Genomic DNA, 23,741 nt, shown 5'->3' with positions numbered 1-23,741 from the left:
AACCAACAACTCGTGTAGATCATATATCTATAATTTATTTTATGTACATTTCTTTACAAAATAAGTAATACAACGAATTTCTTGTAGGTAACTACAATATTAATATCACACCAGATCACGAGATTCACGAGCACCAGTATGCTACCAATCTAAGTTTAATATCAACACATAAGATAAACAATATAAACACAAATAACAAAATAGTTTACAACTTTGTAAAAATAATCGTAACACCTTATTCATAAGTGTAGGTAGACAATTGTTTTGGTGATGCAATACTGCCAGGATATAGGTAAATTAAATATGTGAATCTTGTCACGAAATAGTTCCACCTAATTTGTTCCAAAATTCACAAAAAAATGTTGCCTAAAACTAATTGAACACTCAAACTAACAAAACTTCTTGCTAGTGCAATGTAAGATAATAGTACTTAGTCCTCGCATAAGTAGGATAGGTACTAGGTAGCAACTTTGTTCAATCCTATAATTGTATTCGCTTACATAAAATTTAAGCTCCTGTGTACACTTATTTATAAATCTAATTTTAAAAAATATATTAATTTTTATTCAACCAATAGGAATCGAGAAATCATCACACTTTCTTGCTCCCGTCCTCTAAAGGCACCATTGATTCAGCTACTTTATTGTCTTCAGAGTATGTTCTTTGTCTTTTATTTCCTAGGCAACTCGCAAAACATGTGTCGCCTTTGCCAAACTGTTCACCATCAGCCAGAGACTGAGGCATTGGTTGGTCCATAGTCTCCGGTAAGAACATACATAGGAATCCTGATAATACGGCTACTGCACCAAAAGTTATAGCCGGAATTTTGGGATTGAAAGAATCCAACAACGTTATAAGTGGTGTTAAAGCACCAGAAAGCCTAGCGCACATAGAACCTAGACCCATTGCTGAGTTACGGACCACTGTGGGGAACAATTCAGCAGAATAGTTGTAAATAATAGCGAAAGAACCTGCAATGAACAATTTACCCGCAATGACAATCCCAGTAGATATTGTACTTCCAGTGGGTAAGAATGTAGCAATCACGCATGCTGCACCACCCACCAGCATCATGGAACTAATCAGTGGCCTTCTGCCCCAAATATCAAGGAAATAAATGACAGCGGCATAACTTGGTAGTTCCACAAAACCTAAGATAGCCGTAATCAAATACGGATTGCCCTCAAGTTTACCTGTGCTTAAAGTAAGGCCATAGTAAGCAATCGAGTTTGCGAACCAACAGAAACAGACGTTCAAGGTTTTATTTCTAAGATTAGGCGTTCTAAACAGATCTCCCGTACTAGCGGAAGGAGCATCCGTTCCTTTCGATGCTTCAGCTCGGCCTTTAGAAACCAATTCGGCTCTGTCCAATGTAAATTCAGATTTGTTGCATTTCAAAGCTTTTTCAACAATGTCTACTGATTCTTTTGATCGGCCTTGAGCCCACAACCAACGAGGAGACTCATCCATTATCCAGATGTGTGGGATAAGAAGGAGACTATGAAGTCCATATATCACTTGAAGAATTTGTCTATCGTCAACAAGGGCGCCCCACCCTGCGACTAACATAATACCACCTGCGAAGGCCGCTTGAAACGCGACACCACATGCAGTTCGCTTGCTGGCTCCTACTAATTCCATAGTTAGGACGAATCCGGTAATGTACGACCCTGCAGATCCGAAGATTCCGTAAACAAAGCGAACTGCCAAGAAGGACCAGTATTCAGGTATAAAAGCAACCATCACACCGAATACTAACTGTAGTACTCCAGACCAACAAAATATGGTTTTTCTGCCATATTTGTCAGCCATTCCTCCTAAGACAACAGCACCAGTAAAAACTCCTAACATATAAATAGATTGAGCTAGTGCTCCCATCCATCTTCTATCACATACGAGATCCCATTCCATGGAACGCGAAGACGCTCTATACTTAGTATCGAATACGAATTTGGAGCATGTTGTAGTTTCGTTATTTTCATAAATAAGGCAGTTAGATAGACCTCCAGATACGGTCCTAGGTATAGCAGCTAATATTTCAGAAGAGTTCCATGCCGCTACGGACACATTTGTATCCACGCCGTCGACCCAGCACCTGCAAATGAAAAATTAAGTTAGGTTTAATTCCCAATACCCACCGAAAAATCAATACGTGTCAATCAATCAGTTTGCCGTGTCATCCATATTTCTTTAATAAGTATGAAATTATAGGTTTTTGTAGCCTTTTTTATACCAATCTACCAGTTCCTAGTCCAGTGGTACTTTCATTCATTTATTGTAACTATTGTGCGTTTTTCGGAAGAATAAATATACTAGGCACTATAAGTGATTATCAATTGTTTAGAAACTATATGCATACATAGGGAGGTATGTAGGTATATGAAATTGACCCTTTATCGTATGAGAATGTCGGAACTATCAAGCTACCTACTACTACTACCTTTTAGTAAATGTCCCTAACAAAAAGTTTTCTAAAACAGAAAAATGTCTATCGTTAAAGTACCTACTGGTCATTATATCAATCAATTATTCCCTACCACATGCGGCGCCTACTCTCTTTTTATAGCAATGTTCCGATTCTCAGTAATTATGTTAGGTACTTACCCAACTTAATGATTAGATACCTACCTACGTTTAACGACCGAAGTGTCACAAAGAAGCTACACGTGCCCATTAAAAAATCTAATATTACTTGTTAATTTTCTGATTAAGTTAGAGTAAATCGTTATGAATCGGCGTTTTTTCTAAACTTGCAATTAACTTACTTCGTATTTAATTACTACAACTCGCCTTGGCCGCTTTGCAATGAATGAGCGCCTAGTTCTTATTTGATAGCAAAAACTAATTTAGTGTTTGAAATATTATCTATTAAATTATAAATAAACTAGGTAACTTGAAAATTAGGTAACCTAGATGTTTCTATGACATCAATATTTTTTACAACACCTAGGTCCTTTTCTCCAAATTGTTAATGGATATTAGTTGTTAATAATATATATTCCAATAGCCATTTCTTTCATTTGTTAATTAGTGATTTACACTTAACACAATTTTTTGATCTTATCTATTTATATAGAATACACACCAACCCATTAACGAATCACAGCTACTAAGAACAGATTTAATAAAAACATAGACGGTCGCCATTTGCTCCTTTCTACTCATATGTAGCAATGCCATACTGAGTTTTCTAATTGCTTTAGCATTTTACTTAATGAGGCGTCTTTCTGTTAGCTTAACTGATACCATATTTGATATAAATTTAATATGGAAGACACGTCAAACAAGAGAGAGTGAAGAGAGAGAGAGAGAGAGAGAGAGAGAGAGAGATCTTTAGAATTAACACAAAATAAAAACACGACACTTGTAAAAAAAAATCTTTATTAAATTCGTGTACACCGTGTTTTTCATGCTTATCCTATATTGACATAGTCTTTACAGTTCATTAGTAGATACATGATACTTACATAAAATAATAGAAAACGAAACAAACAGCTTGTTTAATGCATTTCTTAAAACCTTTTATTAAACGCTTACTTATGGACAAGACTGTTTAACACAAAGATAGAAGCAATTACCTACCTGTCTTACTTCATTGAATACAATGCACAGTATACAAAAAAGGTAAGTACTCTCAAATTACTTACTTGGCTATACAACTCAATTACATGACAAGTATCGTTTCTTCTAAGTACTATTCTACGTGATATTATGCAATTTAGAATATAATACCTACCTTATGTCACTTTTCATTGATCCTTTACAACCATTTATAGTCAGCCAAGCTATTTGATATTAAGTAAGAAAATAAAGATTGATTTAGTACAAAACTACTGAGCCGACGACCTTTCAAAAGTTATGGTTTTGATACGACCATACAATTTCTTTAACAATAGTTAATATCTCTTCATACCAAATGACTTAGCTGACCGTAATTTTCAATTTCAATCCTCCCTTCCATTTATACTGAAGCAAACAGTTTGCATTCTGAATTAATTGAAATATACAGTTTACATTATACTGCTCATGGATATGAGTCCCGGTTTCACTTGAAACTGATAGAGTTATGTGTATAAACCGTATATTTCAATTAAGAAATTCTCATATTCTACTCCTATCCACTCCTTCTTTGGTCACCTATTCTAATCAATCCATAAAATATATAGCATTTTCCCAATTAAAATCTTTTGTTGCTCTTAACAAATAATATTTCTTCCTGTAATATAATTTAATTCCTAACATTTCCCTGTTTTCTTCATACCTTGTTTTCTTTTCTTTATAACTTTGTCATTCAGTTATTTAATTACAAAAGGTATAAAATAGATATAGCTTTATACATAGTTTTTTCATTAAATAAATACCGGCTATTGCTCTTTTCAGTCTTGATGGAAGCACTTGATCATAAATAGGTACCTATATAATTAAAAATATATAACAAACACAATGGGTTATAATTACATAAATATGAATAAAACTGGTGATTCTTTATAGAGCTACCTATTTTATCAATCTATGAAGTTTCTTGATATAAAATAACACAGATATAATAATAAATATTCTGACAGTAATGAACACTTGAATATTCTATTCACGTACGTATATTCTGTTAGCAAGTAATAAAATGTAAAATGGAAATTGATTAAAGCTACCTAGTACTTAGAATCCAGCTATTTATAGTAAACCTCGTAATGGATATGCTGCCTGTGTTGCCGATGTGGCTAATGTTTTTAATTTGAATAAGGCGTAAAACGCATAACTTTAGAACCAAGTAATAATTCATACATATACCTAAAGTTTTTTGTAATAGTTAGGTAAGTAATATAATTTCTAAACCTTTAATAAATTGATAAAAATGTGATATGTGATAAGCACTGGGAACAATTTATTTCTACTCCACTTCTAGACTTAACCATACAAATAAATGACTTGCTCATTAACATCTAAATGCTACAAAATACCCTTAAATTGCTTTCTAAATAAATTAATTACACTGATGCTTGAAGCTTTAGGTACTTATTTACTAAGTTTTTAGTGTAATGTTTCGAGCACAAACTGGCAGTGCTGTTATGAGTATGTATGTATGACCTTTGTTGGCTATGTAGCAGGGTAGTAAATAAAGACAGTTCAATATTTAATGCATAGGAAATAAATCCTTTACTCTAAATAGCGTCTGGCTGCCTGATTTGGTGCCTATATTATATTATTGAGTCGTTTTTCGAATAAACTCTTTTGCAATATAAAATTGTAGGAAGAGAATCAATGTTCATATCAGTCAGTTGTAATAGGCTCGCTAGTTCGTTTATTCATTACTACCCTGCGACATAGGGGCGCCTCTAAGTGTGGCATTGTTCCAGCGAGCGTAGGCGTTAGTCGACGTAGGCGTAGCTTGGCGCAGCGCTTTGGGAAATTAGGAACAATATATATTTGATTGTTAACGATTTCTATTTATAGTATTTTTATACTTTTTCCTGTGTACTTATCCGCGTTTGTAGTGTTCAAAAGGCTAATCAGCTCTAATAATATCAAAGTTCAATCAAGTCGTAATAGATTAACATGTAATAAATGACATGTATAAGGTTACAAAGTGGTTGCGCCACATTTATCGTAGAGACTACGCAAAGCGTAGAAACGCCTACGTCGCGTAGAGACTACGCGGCGTGTAGCATAGCGACTACGTAGCGTGTAGCACTACGACTACGTAACGTGTAGCACAACGACTACGCGACGTGTAGCCCAGCGACTACGTCACATTTAACGTAGCGACTACGCCGTGAATTGCTACACTCCACGTAGTCACTACGCATTGCTACACGGTTTCTTCGCCTTGCCTACGTCAGAGCTAAATCACTAGTCAAATGCTAAGTAAAAAATAATTCAAAAGTAGATTAGCCAAAACGACTAGGTGAAAAGGTAAGTAAGAGACTGGTGTAAAAGACCAGAATTAGTAAAAAATAGATAAATACATATTCTACGACTTGCGTTTGTTTGTAGCCGTCGATTTAATAAAATACTAGCTTCTGCCAGCGGTTTCGCCTGCGTTCCCATGGGCTTAACCTAAGTCAGCTCATATTCTGTCTGTACGCCAAATTTCAATAGACTCTGTTCAGTAGTGTCAACGTGATCGACGGACAAATATCCAAACAAACCAACTTTCACATTTATAATGTTAGTGTGATAATAGCGTTATTTCTTATTAATTTTCCATAAATCGAAGGCTATAAACAAAGGCATTTTGATCTCCTTACTTACTTAAATGTTTGTATGGATACAAATAGCTTGTGCGTATTGTTCAACAAGTATTTTCTAAGACACTATCAGTTATTAGAAACCTCATTTTCAAGGAGAATCTTAATATTAACTACCGATTTATTACTAAAAATACCTTACGTTCTACTTGTTAATTTACTGCCAGGTATGAATTCTTTGTTATTTCGTATGATCACTAACTAAAAAATTTAAGTACAATACTATATACGCTATATTCATAGCTATTTGATCATGTAATTAATATAAATATTAATTTAATTCAAATAATCTATAGCTTATAAAAGATGCAATGTAAGTGATATTTAAACATTTCATTTTTCGTTCAATACTATGAGTTGTGTTGTATTTGCAGTATTGTACTTAATTTCTACATGTGTACATTCAATTGTACTTTTCATTGCTTACTTATTCGAAAAATATACTATTTACTTGTTATATAAGTCCACATTATTATTATTCCTATTTGTTTTTAGGATAATCATCCAGTCTTCAGCAATACCGTCCACAGGAACGCGACTTGCCTGATATCAACTCTTGACTAGACAATTTAAACATAACAGTAATCCTACCGACATCTATTTACGTACATAACCACTTAATTACTAATTTCTTCGCAAAACAGTAACAGTTACATAACAAAAGGGAACTTCACAGTATAAAACATTGTTGAGTCGTGTACAAATACCAGATAAAGTTAAAATATTGAGCAAAATTCATAAAATGCAAGCTTTACGTATGGTGTTCATTAAAATGAGACATAGTCTTAAGTTATTACAATGGCCGTATTACCTGTATTGCTTATTCTTAAGACGCAGTTCTAGACTATAGCTATACAATAGCTTTACATATAGACCTCACAATACAGTACAGTCTTTACGGTTTCTTCTCCATAACTTCCAACGGTACCATTGTCTCTGGCAAGTCCACAGTGTCAGTGCTCATTCGTCGCCCACTGCAGTTTGTGAAGCAGGTGTCACCAACACCGAATTTCTCTCCATCTTCTAATGATTGTGGCAAGTTCCTACCAATAGTTTCAGGTAGGAAGTATGTTGAAAATCCAGATAGCAAAGCCAGAAATCCAAATAATATGGTAGGTATTTTAGGGTTGAGGGTGTCCAGCAAGTTAATGAGTGGCGTTAGAGCACCAGATACACTTGCACACATACTGCCCAGCCCTACTCCTGAGCTGCGCACAACTGTCGGGAAAAGTTCTGCAGAGTACTTGTATATGATTGAGTAGGAGCCAGATATAAATAATTTACCTACCATTACGATGCCTGTTGTTGCAGTCGAACCATGGGGTAAAGCAACAATGACTAGACAAGCGATTCCTCCTAACAACATCATAGTACTGATAAGAGCCCTGTGTCCAACGCGGTCCAAAAAGTATACAATAAGAATATAACTGGGTAATTCTACCACTCCCATTAAGAACATGAGGAAATAAGGGTTTCCGCTCAACTTGCCAGTATTTAGAGAGAGGCCGTAGTACACTACAGAATTGACGAACCAACAACCGCAAATGATAAGAGTCTTCTTCATCATTCTCGGTGTTTTAAACAAGTCAGTAGTTCCAGCAGAATGTTCATCAGTGTATTTGGCACATGTTGCCTTACAGTGGGATACTAGGGCTGGAGTATCAACAGGGTCAGTAACTCCATTGAATTTCAGAGCCTTCTCTATAATAGCAACAGATTCACGAGCACGCCCCTGAGCCCAGAGCCACCTTGGGGATTCATCCATAATTAGCCAGTGAGGAAGTAATACCGCTGCGTGTAACGCATACACTATTTGCAAATAGAATCGGTTATCTAATAAGTATCCCCAAGCGGCTAAAAGCATTATTCCGACGGCGAACATGATTTGAAACGTGACACCACATATGGTACGCTTACTTGGGCCGACTATTTCCATCGTCAAAACAAACCCAGCGATGTATGAACCTGATCCGAAGATACCGTAAAGGAATCGAATGATTACGAAAGTATAATAATCTGAGGCGAAAGCAACAGATGTTCCTAGAAGAAGCTGAAGGATTCCAGACCAGAGGAATGCTTTTTTTCTTCCGAATTTGTCAGAAAGGCGGCCAAATATGAGTGAACCAGCTACCACGCCGAACATGTAGGCAGTCTGTGCTGAGGCTCCCATCCACCGACGGCTGCACACGAAGTCCCACTCGATGCCCCGAGACGACGAGTAATACTGGGTATCGTAGACCCAAGAATCACATTCTACGACAGTCTTATTGTCTCCATACATCAGACAGGATTCGAGTTTCCCATGTTCGTTGAGTGGAATGGCGGCCTGAACCAGAGACGAATTAAACGGCTCCGTATAGTTTGCACTGTCAATCCCTTGCAGGTAACATCTGAAATTCGAAAAACGAACTTTTATTGTTCTTACATTATTTTTGTTAATTTCGTGCTGAGGCCGAGCGTGCGGTGCATTAGGTTAGTTGCAGTTTTATTACTTCACGCCATTCTTACAAATGTGGTTAGACCTGTTTACGGACATAAGGGTGCACTTTTTATATCTACACTAATAAAAGCCGTGTGTTACAACTAAGAATAGCAATAAAGCACAATATCTACTTTAATTTAATTTTATTTGACATTAATTTGTGGAAGATTGTTGTAATTACACTCTTTACTTAGCGTTAAATAATAGTAAGATAGTAGAAAACAATAAGTACCATGGTTTCACGGCATAACTCTCGCCAGTGCATGTGCACTTTGAAAAAGTTTTAATCTACAATGGCAAAACATGTTGGTTATGAATATTCATTTAATTCATGTGCTTTTTCTTTCGTGCTACACGGAAACGTGTAATTTGGTGCTTAGTCGTAGTGTGTGTGTTCACATTGAAATGTGAAATGAATTGACATTGTATACATATTGAAAAAAGATTAGAAAGACTCTATGTATAATTATGTTACAATATCAATTTATTGTTGTATATTTCAGGTAAACAGTAATCCATACTGCTGTACATAACAAACGAAATAATGAGTTTACTTGTAACCAGAACCATAACATTGTTAATGATGATAAACAAATGGTTGAAATACAGAATTAAAATGTTAATAAAGCGACACATGTAGCAAACCATAGCCCGGAACACAGACAATAGTACGTTACAAAAGTATATACTTACGTTGAATATAGCAACATATAAACGTCACCAATAATAATAATAATCACTTTATATTTCTTGTGGAGATATAATAACGAACACCAAAGCCGATCCCAACTGCCCACCATCCTTCAGATCAAGCAAAACTTTACACGCTGTGTAACCAGAAGCATATAATGTTATAAGACCCATACCATATCATTGTAGGAAGATCTATATAAAAGGAAATGTAGACTAGATAGCTGGACTATACACAATTATACAGAACCATATTCCCGGAGGCATCGGAATACAAAATATCATAGATATACGTTATATGTAGATACCCAAAAGTATGTAGATCATATGAACTCTCCTATCCTTACATGCACATGCATAATACCTGCGTGTTCCTGTTTCACCGTAGCTACCTAACCTTCGATAGATATTTGACTAAGTACAAACTGAATGAATTAATGTAATTTTAAAAATGACAGGACATGGCTAATTCTCTTACAATGATCGTGTTGACTTGTGCATAACGTAACAATTTGTTTTGTCCAGTGTCATGCAAAAGTCAACAGTAGATTTTATCACAAATATGTGATGAATGATCATCAAATATCTGTCTTTACGTCATTGATGCGATCTTGAGCGGTTGGTTTGTGAATGATGATGCAAACTGACCTATGTTCCGGTACCGCAGCCACTGTGACTAGGGACAGCATGTGCATGCCAGCCGTCATGGCCGCCAAGATGTGGAGTATGAACTGGAAACATTGGTACCGCCCGAAGTCACCTGGAAACACCAAAATTTATAGATCAAACAAAGATGTAAGTATGTATTGATTTTCAGCTAAGTTTTCGGTTGCTATAAATAAACTATTGCGAAGGTGACCCTGTCTTATGGTTGGTATGTTATTTAGGTTACGACAATATTTTTCTTAGTAGATAAGATAGGCTGGCGACACAACCACGGAATTTATAATGTTCAACGACACCCGGAATTATAACATCAATATCAAGAAATTCAATTTTTATTATCTACCATCTTAAACATATCGGAAAGTTTCATTACCGTTTTAAAAATAAATATTTCATAAGTTTACATAATACATTATAGCATTATCTAAAGATGTCGTTAAAATACAAAACATTCTGGGTACTTAATTAGTAAAGTATAAACATTGAAATGTTTTACGAAAATTACAATTAAAATCAAAATTAAATGAAGAAATATTCATACAACTGTGTTCTAGCTGAACTCATTGGCCCATACGACATGAACTGTTCATTACTAAAGAACATAAATACCTAGTCATAAAACAATGTGCAGTTATTTCAAACTAAATTGTTTGGCGTAATTAAATGTCTACTTATAGCTAAGTTATTTACGATCATTTTAACTTCTATACCCACTGCAAGGACGAATATATTTTAATATGAATGAATAGTTACATCATAGACAGTAATGACATCCTTGTCGGTTATGCACGAATATGAATGCTAAACACGCGGTCCACGGTTCAATGCTCGATTTTACCAAATATTAATATATTAAGGACTATATTTAAATCGAGAAGAACCGATCACATGTATTAGGCTATATTTTGAGTTTTTTTTATATTATCTGTAACGGATAACGTCACATTAATTAAACCACATAAAAGTTTATAATTATCAACATTATATTACGATAGGTATTGTGTTACATGGTTGTGGTAACGAAGTATTTTAATAAAAATAACTATATCACCTTGAACTTATTTCAACTGTAGAAGACAATATTTTACTTAGAGGTCATATTATTTTACATATTGTGTTTATGTAAATATGGTTAGGTAATAGACATTGAATCGAGCCGCATTATTTTTTCCGTGTTGAATAACTTGCCATAAAAATCTTGTACAAGATTTGTACAGCAAACTGTGAATTGCAGTGACCATACCGAGCCGAGGACTAAATATAGCCCCGCACGGTACCTACTATTATGGAAGGATATAAGTAACGCAATTAATATCGACTGCAGTACCGGTTTCTGCCGACAACCAGAAATATGTCGGCGCTTACAGTCACACCTGTCATCGGCAATGGAATTTTCAAAAAGAACTATAATCACCCTGTTACCGCGGTAGTCCGAATCATTGATTTTCTGATAAAAACATGCATTTATTACCGCAGAGCGATAATTGCGGTAACACGTTGTTATCTCACTTCAATTTACGTTCGTTTTAATTTAAGCCTTCTTTGTTTCTTTGTAAGATATCATCTTATATTTATCTACTAAGTATATAATATAACAATTAAGAGGGCTTGTTTGTTGACAGTACAACAAAACGTTAGTAAACACTCATAATCTCATTAAACTAAAATAAAAATTTACAACCACGGCTACGTGTGCACTATGCACGTAAAGCTAGATACATACTTGAGATATTAAAACTTCAGCACACCAGTGACCATGTCGAATACACGTGGCGAAACAGTACGTTACTATGTACCCAGCTTAAAATATGTGACATGGCTATAACCGTCTAAATTACAACTTTTGCCTCGCATAAACTGGAAATAGAAATTAGCCACTAAAGAGGACGAATAATACAATGTAGTCTCATCTTAACGTTTCATAATCTTAGAGACAGAATTAAATGACGGTAGAGTCGAGACAAAAGAGTTGCGTAATTTAACACGCGAGTAGAAACTAGAAACGCTAAAAGATGTTACGGTATGAATATGACGTGACGTCCAACTAGTGTTCGGAAAATGCCGAGTAAAATAGTACATGTAACATTTTTGAATAATGCGATCATTACAAGGGTCGTTGTATACAATGGTCTGTGGCGTGGTATCGGCGCGGGCGTCGGGACCGATAACCCATAACCCCACCGCACTGTACTCGATCTGTGCGCTCACGCCCCTCGCATCTTATCACGTGCTTCGGTTTATAATTATTCACACAACATAACCAGTGAAGTGACTCGGCCATCAATCTTCGCCATGGCATTCGAGTTTACTGTCAAGGCAATTTTGGATAACGTTTTATTCATATTTATGTCGCACTAGATACAACACTTCCGAACCCATCATTCATCAGCGACATGTCTAATATTTGTACAAAACGTACATTAGCCAATATTTTTAAAGATATAGTATAATTGTAGAAATTAAGATAATACTATCTTGCATGATAAGCGGTGTTATACAAGTTACAACATACTCTAATTTATTTGAGATGTTTGAAAATTCATGTCGGATTTTAATGGCACTTCCATTATATTAAGTTTTCAGCGCTACGATAAAATATCGCTTTATCACCATAATAGTAGTAGTAATAGTAATAGCACCCTATTGCACTCGTAAATGCTTTTTCTTACTGCCTACACATTATGAGTGAGTTTTATGTTAACTAAGTACCTTGATATAAAGTATTACCGATTTAAGAGCAAGGCCAGAAATCTATCTAAAACTGGTAATAATTTTTAATTTAATAAAATAGGAGTATGTACCAAATTAAGTCAATTACTAATTCCATATACCTATCGAATAATGAATTGATAGACATTAAAGTAATAGTTCTTACAAATTGGGCGTTTGAACGTTTCAAACTACGGAAGAATCGTTAAAGTAATTTCGTAAACGAATTGTAATGTAAGTTAAAATCAACAGTAGCACTTACGTGGGTACTCAAGGTTAGGAAGCACATGGTCACTCAAAGGCCAATACTCTAGTGATTCGGTGCCATAAAGTTAGATAGCCGATCTAAATATTCAAACCTTTTATGTAACTTTACGATTGTATGACGAGAATTAAGACAATAGCTCTTCATTATGTATGGACTGTGTGGAAAATTTCTTGTCACGACTTGGCCGATAGCAAATATAACTAAAAACAATAACGTGCTCGTTATAAGTCAGTCAGTACTTACAGTACCTACAGTACTTAGGTTTCCTAGACCGTCAACAAGTGTAAGATCGGAACGTCACGCAACACGTATTGACTATTGACACAGATGCAGAGCCCGATAACACTACCGCGACCGATAACATAAACCTCATTAAAGGTTTTACGATGATTTTAATATAAAACATTTCCGTTCATGTAACTTTATGCGGAGTAAAAAAAAAATTACTTTGTGCTGCCAATAATTATAATTATTTCTTTTTAATTTTTATTTCACGAAGGTTGTCGCTGCTTATACGGTATGTATGTATATGTTTCAGTGTTGTATAATTGTATATTAATTAAATAAAATATGTATACATATTACCTGTAGGTAAGGAGCATAGTTACGAGTATTAATTTATTATTCAGCTGTACTTGACTTACATTTGTCAAAAATAGATTTTGTGAAAGTCGTGTTCCAATGGTCTTGGGAGCGAGCGAAAAAACTCCCACATGTCATCTGAGCAACATTCTTGGAATTGGTGTAATTATCATACCGAAGCTTACCCGGGGCCACAAGCAGACAATTAATTGCGAATTGGAGGTCACCGGTAAACTGTACTTATGGAGTATTTAACTGTTGCAGTCAATGTACTCACACAGCTGGAATGCATTACGTATGTACCTACAACTACAATGGATTTTACAATCCATGCAAAGGACTTCTACACTTCTCTACGTTGCACTTGCACTAAATACCCAAGGTTTTCCGTTTGATTCCAAATAAACATATTCTTGAGTTAAATAGTTCTACGTGTCATGGTTTTTGGATTTGTGCCCGTACATAACTAGGTTATAAGATTAACAACAAAACGTTTCAGTACATTATTTACGATGTTATGAGAAATTTGTTTTGGTTTCGTTCAATATGACATTTCATTGAACTCCGAGCAAAGAGTTATTGTGTTATTTCAACACAAGACCAGAATAAACGACATGTACTTACTACATAAAGGAATCACTAAAGGTTATTTACTCCAGAATTTTGTTGTTTTACTAAATCCGCAGTAAAATATTAAATGTATCATTCCTTGGTTCATACAAAAACAAGATCATTCATATGTTTTTGACATTGTTTTGTTTGTATTAAAATAGAACGACGAAAATATGTTATTGAGAAAATTTGTGTGGACTGTAGAGAATAGTGTGTATAATTATATGTGGTCCAAATAATCTGACACACATGTTGGTCTATTATCGTCATATACATATTAATAAACTGCGTATCAGCTGTATTATAGTCCAACATACTGATTTAGGTACCTCTGTAGAGTTTACAGGTCAGTGACCCAGAAAACCGCCCTCGATTGTTACACTTGTAATTATGAAAGTCTATTTGTAAAAAACAAACTCTCAAAATTGAATTGGAAACATTTGGCTATCGAGAGCAATATAAACTTCACATTTTATACATCATACAAAGGATTTGTTCATCCGATAACTTTAAAATTTAGCTAAACCTACATAAATTAAACAGAAATTTTTGTTTACTAATACCTAACCTAAAGTAAATAATCACATTGCTTAGAACTAACAAAATCTTAAATTGTTTACGAAAATCGTTTCCTAATCTATAAATAACTGACGTCAATGGTTAAGACGAACATTAAATAAATCATGAAGACGCTAAATAGATGTAAATACATAATTTATTTTTGTGTATGTCGTTCAGAGATCATCGGTGTCAATGCGGACGTGAGACCGAGACCGATGGAAACTGTCCACTAGAGAAAAAGTGGCACACAGCACAACGCTCGGTTAAATCGGAACACATTGAAATCATGCTCTCTTAGACTAAATGCCAATGAATACAAAAACAACATCACGACAATAGAAAACAAATATTTGACCGTGTCAACAACAATAGGCTAGAGTAAACGCCAGATCGTGATGCCTCATCTCTCAGCTCTGACAATGGAAATCGGGCAAAAAGTCAATCTTAAAGGAAAGTGGAAAGAAAATCCCAAATCCGGTATTCATACAAAATCCATAAATTATAATTTTATTATAACTTTCGTGAGACATACTAAAGTAAATATTAATCATTCATTTATTTCTCATACTTGTTTGTTACATTTTTAAATATTAAATTAAAAATGCCTAAAAAAGGTATTTGGTTAATAAAACATTTAAAAATATAAAAAGCAGTAGCCCACCAGTAACGGGATAAATCCAAGCTACCGGTGGTCAGGGCTCAAGAGAGAGGAATTTCCGGACAATACGCGCCGTGTCCAGAAGTACTGCCTTCTGCATCATGCTCTTAATCCAACCATCTAACGTTACTACTACTCAGGTGTTGGTCGAGGCTTTTGGTTATGAGGCCTTTGGCGGATACGACTATCAGCATAATGATTTCTGAATCTACATCCCACATGTCGACAACCTCATGAGCTAAATCAAGATATAAGTAAGTAATATATATAAGTAAATATTATTATTACTAAATTAATTAGTCGATTTCCTCGTCAAACAGTTACGCGAGTAAGCCTGTAGCAAGTTAATCCATAAGTAATAATTTAAACAATGCCTACAAGCCTATATTTAGGTATTTGGTTAATAAAACCATTTACATGTGGAATAATGTCAATTAATTTGTTACGAGTAATTTTGTTTATTTATTACGTCCATTATGCATAGTGAAAGCATTCTACATTGATAATTATGACTCTATTAAGCTAGAATAATCTCAAAAAATGCGTAAAATTGCATACAAATCCTGAATAAAGGTAGTTAAACAATCATCTCTTAGATTCGAATTTAAACATAAATAAATTGACCCAAATGATTCCTTTATTTCATACCAGTTATGAATTTTGTGTGGCAATATGTGTGTCACATTAAATAGGTATTATATTGATTCCAATAACACAATAAATAAATTCACTATAAACTCCCTAACTATTCTTTCCTAGAAAAACAAGTGTCGTGCAGTTAAGTTGCCAAGGCAATAGAATTAAACTATTGATTGTAAACAGCGTGCAACGGTACGTAATTAGCAACAAAGTTACCAACACTTGAACCTTTTACAAAGGTATGCATTCATTAGCATTAGTAGTTTGCCAGTGAAGACAATTCACTTAACGCGTTAATAAGGAAACATTCTTGCCTAATTGCGTGAAATTACCTTTAACACGTAGGTAGAGGCAACTATGGAAATCACAAGCAAAGAAAAACTCGAGCGACAAATTAAAATTATGTAAAACAAAACGTAGATAACGAATATTATACAACTATTGTCATATTCGTTTCAAAATAAGAACTAGTCATGTGGAATATTCCTATTCAAATTGCTATTCACGTGATTATTTCTTGAAATGTTGTATAAAAATTAAGTAATAAAATTGTAATATTATGTCAGTCAATATACCTACCAATGGTCTGACAGGTTTTACATTATAATAAGATGACTAACAGAAGCTAAATATTTTTTAGCAAATGCAATTTAGTATCTACATAAAATAAATTCCCGTGGATATTCATGCAACAGAAAGCAAATGTCTTTAATTCGACACGTGCCGCAAATTGGACTTGCCCATTATTTTGATTCAGTAGTGTTTACGTAGTCCGACACACCTCCAAAATGTGTTCGACATAGTAATAAATAGTGCGTCGGCGTACTACATCAGCTGACTATCGTGAGACTGTGCACATGACGGCTAATTTTATTTTAAAACACTCGCCATTCTTCAAAAAATGTCACTGTTGACATTTCAAGATCACAACCAAGCTTTTGTGGCGCGTTTATTCTTAAATTATGTTTGTTTAAGAGTCCATAGAGCAAATAGTATACTCGTTTCACCTTGAAATTCCGAGAAAAATCAATAAAAGCAAGCTCGTAGCGATCAGTGCTTTCCCTACATAAGGAATTATTGTTAAAACACATTATTTATTTTTATTTAAACGAGGAATAGAACATTATAGAAATGAATGTTATAAATAATTCAATAAATCACGATTTTATAAGCGGTAGATATAAGTAGAATTACTAGATAATGACCAATTACGTAATGAGCTCTCGCTATCTAATTACATAGATAAACGTGTTACATGATGTAAGTCGTTGATAAATTGGTTGCTACTGTGTTACAAATTGTTTTTGAATCATACAAAATTATTTGCCTACATTTTGGCTGTATTATGTGGAAAAATACCAAATATATTTTTCGTTTATTGCACTTCCGATCGGTACTTTTAAAGCCTATATATTGGTGTGATTTGCTAACATAATTATGAACTAATTACAAACGTATAAACGTAATTATCGAAGTGTGATGTTGCTATGTCGTATCCGGCGAGCCTTCCGATTTAATAAAGTAAGAGGCTAAACAAGTAAATTATTTATAACAAGGGTAACTAACAGACTACATCAAACACAAACCTTTAGACAATCGTCCAAATGTTCATCAAATCAGTTCGATGTTAGAAAAACCTCTTCCATATTTCTTAAGCATTAAATATTTAGTTTAGACTAGAACTCAATTATTTATCTAAGCTGTAATTCCCCTGTATCGTGATTTCACGTCTTCCACAGATTTCAATGAGTAAAATTCGGACTGTAACAGTTGCACTGGTGGTATCCAAACGGTAACACGAACTCTATGTTTACTGTTTACCTAACAATGATCAGTCAGGACACACCCACCACATTGTTTTCCTTGATAAAAAACACGTCGAGTATCCATATGTTTCCAACTAACATATTGAGTCGTTGAGATAATATGATCAAACGCTAACTTCACTCACACTACCCAGTTACCTACTTCAAATATAAATTCTAAACGGTCGATTCGCATCGATGACGTACAAAATTAAATATGAAAAAAATCTGGTAAAACGTGTTTCGTATGAGATAATAGAAGTTGATTCTACATACCTAAACTACGCAGTAACATGTGAGATTTTAGATGTTCGATTAATCTACAGTCACGACGGGGACCTACCACGTGGTGTGCGGACCAGTGCAAGTATGCAATGGATGCGCATCCGATTAGGACTGAAATAATATAAATATTCCTTAGTCGTTTCTAATAATAGCGCAAACTCCAAGACTTAGGACTACACTAACATTTATTTATATCTTATACAGGAAAAGTACGTGCAGTTTGCCGCCAAGAATGTCATAATTATTAATTTCTTCAATCAAAAGGGATGACTAACCTTTTGCAAACCGGTAAGTAGTAGCGAACTAAAACAGATTCAAGTGGATTGCCTTTACCTAATTCGCTAGTTTTATTATGGTCGTAAATACGAGTTTAGGAGCCTACCTGTTAGTGAAATTGGATGTCAATGTCAAGTCAATATTATTTAGACTATTCAATATCTAGTGAAATTTGTTTTTTTTTCAATATTTATAAGTAGCAGCGTTACAATCGGCGCGTCGTGTGTCGCGGAATGCTGCTCATGAATATAAGCCTCTAGCATGGCTTGAAAGTAGTCGAGTTCCTCATCAAACAGTTACGTGAATAAGACGATAACATAATAATTAATTTATTATGTCTCACGAAAGTTATAATAAAATTAATAAATAGTTAATCAAACTATTTTTCAACAACTTTTCAATACGATACACATTTAATTTTGTTAGAGCTTCATCTAAAATTATTTCCGTAAATAATAAAAATATATATTACTTATATTTATCGTGTCCTTCACTAAGCCCTTAGGGATCCATAAACACAAATGCAATACACATTAAGATTATAGTATTATCTACTTGTGACATTCCAACCGATATAAAAACGCAATATGTGGTAGAAATATAAATTGCAAGAGATCGTTGATCTTAATAATTACCTGTTTATACTGTATTGGTAATTAAATAGCACTTTATTGTAATAAATTGTAAGTTATAAATAAATTGTGAGCAACATTACAATACAATACTAAGATAATGAAGGAAAACAAATTGACTTTACTAGTAAATCATTCAAGGTATCAGAAAATAAATATGTAATCACAGTAGACAAGTCGAATAAAGATAATTTTAACAGCATAAGACCTATTAAGGATTTCTTTTATCGCATTAACAATTGTTTTTTAGGTTATCTAAGAATAAATTAGTTTAGTAGAACAGTGTTGCAGTACGCTATTATACAGGGTCACCAATGTCACGCGATGTTATGAGTTTTGTCAGAATTAACTTGAATACCGACTGTGTTAGTAATAGCAGCTATTGTTCAAAACTATGGATTCTATGATGATTTAAAACGTCCTCGATTTTCAATTAGAACTCAGTATTAAATTCATTTTACTTAGTAGAAATACTAAATATATTATAGAGAACAACGAATCTAGTGTTGAAAATTATTGACATAAAAAAATCCTTCAATTTTCCATGTTGACACGAGAAAATGTTCAATTTGAAAAGTTTACGTTACGCACTTTACATTAGTCACACTGTTACAATACAACGGAATTGTGTTTATATTCGACTAGTGTACGTTAATTTAAATTTTATTTTTTATACGCATTGTTAGATCGCTTACATTTACTCGTAACTAAGTACGAGTGCGAGTACTTTGTACTTTCGTCATACGAAATGTCATTTTATTCATTACAAAAAGTTTTACTTCCAATGCGCGTAGGCATGTATCGGTTCTTACTTGTTTTACATGCGCATATCGTTTGCGCTGCCAAGTGGCGTTATTTTTGTTGCAATAACGGAAAAGCTTATTGTACTTTACTAGTGCCAAAAAGGGTGTCGGCAATTTACCTACCCACTGCAGATTACGTAATCAACAATTTGTAACAATTTTACAGAGCCACTGCTGGCTATCTGTTAGGTAAGCAACCAAAGTTTTCACAAAAAATATTATTACAACAGTGTACCCAAGTAACAGACTTTATCAAAATTCAAACACCACGTTTATCACGGAATTTTATAAGTACTCGTAACTAGTAATAAAAGCTGACATTGGTTGAGCTTACAGAAACTGTCTATCAAATCCGGTATTTTAATGTAACTAGAAAATCAAGTGCTAGTACGATGTTACATCCTTAGGCCGTGCATACGAACAAGTTCATACTTAGATGGCATAGGCATGAAGTACTATTTTATATCATCGATGAGGCTGACATTGAGGATGTGATCAATTAGAAAGGAAAGCGCGGCAACCATTAAACTTATATGTCTCAGTCACATGAAGGTTTACGCTTACAACACAGATCACATTTCTCAGTCAGTCTCAGACAAGATTGACCAGTTGCAACGAAAACGAGGCCAATAAGCGTTACTTGCACTGCTTGTACGAAACGGCAAAAAAGAATGTACCGGTATTGAATGTAAAAGGGTTCCAAACTTCAGTGTTGTAATTTACAAAGTATCCATATGTTTTTAACTCGCTACAAAACTACTACTCACCGAGCTTTCCCATCATTTCTTCTAAAGCGTGATCCTTGTCCATGGTGAAGGTGTTGGTGGTTCCCGGCGCAGGAGTTGTTTTGTCGAAGTTCTGTAATGATATTCACAAACACCATTGATGGTATAGTTATGTCAAACGCGCGACGGCGTGAGCAGTGCAGGCGAACGCCAGGCGTGCGTGCCGGCGGACGAGCGAATGGATGGCAATCGTCGCGTCGTGGCGCCGACCGCGGGTCGGTTACCGCAATCGCGCGAAAAAACCTAACCTCTTATCTGCATTGGCCATACCTGCCAGTTCGGTGATCGTCGGCAGTGCTAAAGAGCCACTGGCCGCAGTACCTTGCACTGATACGGAGTACGTACTGCGCGCTCTCAACAAGATGCCTAAGTTATCTCAGTTCAAAAACTTTTGAATGTTCAGACAGGAATCAAGGAAATCTCAAAATTTATTTTTTGGCTTAACCCAAAATATAAGTATTGTAAATTGAACGTTTCTTCCTGGCCAGTAAACTTATTATCAGTACATGCATAAATGAACCTTATCGACCGGGCTGTTTATCATAATTCAATTGATAGAGCACACATTGCTTGTTACGTATGAACATCGATGTTTACTGCAAACAATTTCAAATGGCACAATCATGTTTCATGTGTACCTGTCGGATGTTACAGTTCACAAAATTGTATTTCGAATAATAACTACACATATCGACATAATCCGTCCAATTACATTCACTGCTACTGAACCTTTATCTTTTACGAGGAAGAAGATGAGCTATAAGTCCCACACTTGGGGGATCGCACTTTGGTGACACAAAATTGTAAAAATTGCTACTACACGTCTCTCGGTAATGCTTTGCCTAATTCGATAGCAAAACGAAATCGAAATTGTAAATCGGTGTAACTGAAACTATTTGATTGACTTACATTGCTGAAGCGCTCTCGTCAAATACCACTTTACAATGTTGTTCTCCCTTAAATATATCATTGAAGTTTACAAACTCCCAATTATGAACAAAAGTATTTTAGAGCAATTGAAGAAGTTCTTTCATGTTTGTGATAAGAAATATTATTGAATGTTTTAAAAGGTATGAGTAATTGAGTGTCTCACTACAGTGAAAAGACCTCCAGTCTTTGTCTTGTAAAAAAAGAAGAAACAAAAGAATGGGGGTTCCATTTATGTTGACCATGTGACTCATTGATGACGACAAAATCCCGATACATTTGTTTTCTATGACGTTAACAGTTATAGAAAGTAACTGCTTCTGATAAGGATTTTAACTGACAATTGAACCTAAAATTTCTATAGGTTCTGTATTTTTGCTGACGTAACTTAGAGCTAAAGTAATTTGGGAATCGGACAACGTAAGTGACGTAATATCATGAAGGAAACTTTGAACGGTCATGGACTTATATTGAACACATTGATTGTTCTCGTCAATTGTACTACTTAGATAAACGAAATTTCTTTTGGTCTAATTGTCGATAAAATTACACTATCGTAAGATAATTTTGTAAGCACTATCAATAAATTGATATTAAAATGTTTATTGAAAATCTTTCGAGACTTGTCCTAGATATATTTCATAAAAAGAATCTTTTCGGCATTTCCTTTTTGTAGATTAATGTGTTATCTACTACAATCTGTGTACTTCTAAGGCCGAGATGTAGACAGCTTATTATTCTGAGTAGATTAAAAATCAATTGTCATGACTAATTGGTACTTGAAGGTCATTAAAAAATTAACATCATCATCTATCATAATCATCTCTAAAAGTACCTATTAAAAGATAATTTTCATTATCTGGGTTACTTAAGAACTTAGTTTAAAATGACATCTATTTGTCTAACTCTATCTTAGATTAATAAATTGATATATCTTAGACAGACGACATTAATGGTGTCTGAACAAATGCCAATCGTTCTGGAACCATTCTTTTTCTATGAGCATAATGTTTAGACTCCATTCCATTTCACCATGGTATGTTTCGGAAACTACGAATCCTACACATTTTAATTGGTTTATCCGAAACAGTGAAGCCATTTTCTTTGTAGCCCTAAATAGTAAATACCCCTGATCCATTTTAAGAGAGGATCAAGACTATTATACAACACGCATAAGGTTGAAGTAACAATACAATATACAGTCAAAACGATGTGAAGAGACAAACAAACTAAGTATTATCATTAGGGCCGATAATTACAACTAATAATAACTTGCTTTATGTTAATATATTGACGCGCCCTTTGTATTGTTGACATAGTATACTATTTATAAGTTTTAAACGAAAATATACTTAATAGCTTCCGTAATTAAGCTGTGATTCTCTTAGCATGTTAATTTGCATTTTCCGATTTCAATGGGATTACAAAAATAATGGACACAAGGACAGACATGGTTTTGTTTTGACCTATTGTAGTTAATTATACAGCGTGAATCTATTCATTAGATCTGATTTATGGCCTAGCTATTCTATTTATACGTAAACCGCAAATATAGGATTGTATTAATCGTATTTTGTTACATTTATTTATTCAACCTTCAAAGTTTATATTTTCAGGGACATAACATTGCATGTATTGTCTTTGATTTCCCAGGTTAGTCAGAGAACCTACTTTCCTGGCCCAGTGGCCATCAGTCCTTCGAGCGACGTGGCCTGCCCATTGTCATTTCAGCATATTTTGAGAGCTATGTCTATACCTCTTGTTCTTTGGCGAATTTTCATATTTCAGATATCGTTACTGAAGACTGAAAATCTCAACAATATACCCAATGAAATGGCACCCAGAACCCTGTGTTCGGCAGTAGCATTTACAACCATACAACTACCGTCAATTCTCAAGGACACGGACATACTAACCTGTTACTGCTCCAATTTCTATATCTCAGTGATCGTGTAGCGTTGTATATACGTAACCTCTATTCCAAGGCGTCCATGCTTAGTATTCACAACATTTAGAAAGGGAAACCCTTTTATGAATTACTTTAACGAACGTTTGAAGTTGCCTTGAATGAATGAAGCAGTTTATGTTTAAAAGCAATGGTGAATGACTGACGAAA

General features: G+C 34.6%; 1 protein-coding gene across 2 annotated transcripts; it reads right to left on the bottom strand.

Annotated features, from left to right (window-relative positions):
* Positions 1 to 10: 10 nt before the first annotated feature.
* LOC118276108 (organic cation transporter protein) lies at positions 11 to 20,925 on the bottom strand. Of its 2 annotated transcripts, none has more exons than XM_035594274.2 (3): positions 20,681 to 20,925; positions 10,066 to 10,177; positions 11 to 2,095 (listed from the first exon to the last, which is right to left on the bottom strand). In XM_035594274.2, exons 1-3 carry the CDS (start codon positions 20,721 to 20,723, stop codon positions 592 to 594), a joined length of 1,659 nt encoding a protein of 552 aa, XP_035450167.1. In that variant the 5' UTR covers positions 20,724 to 20,925; the 3' UTR covers positions 11 to 591. The 2 variants fall into 2 exon arrangements, with proteins under 2 accessions (XP_035450167.1, XP_035450168.1); XM_035594275.2 differs by lacking the exon at positions 11 to 2,095 and adding an exon at positions 3,370 to 8,635 and having other exon boundaries at positions 20,681 to 20,912.
* Positions 20,926 to 23,741: the final 2,816 nt, after the last annotated feature.

The sequence above is a fragment of the Spodoptera frugiperda genome, chromosome 31 (genome assembly GCF_023101765.2).
Source record: "Spodoptera frugiperda isolate SF20-4 chromosome 31, AGI-APGP_CSIRO_Sfru_2.0, whole genome shotgun sequence".
Lineage (NCBI taxonomy): Eukaryota > Metazoa > Arthropoda > Insecta > Lepidoptera > Noctuidae > Spodoptera > Spodoptera frugiperda.
The sequence above is the reverse complement of the archived record's forward strand: the minus strand, read 5'-3'. Positions and strand labels throughout refer to the sequence as shown.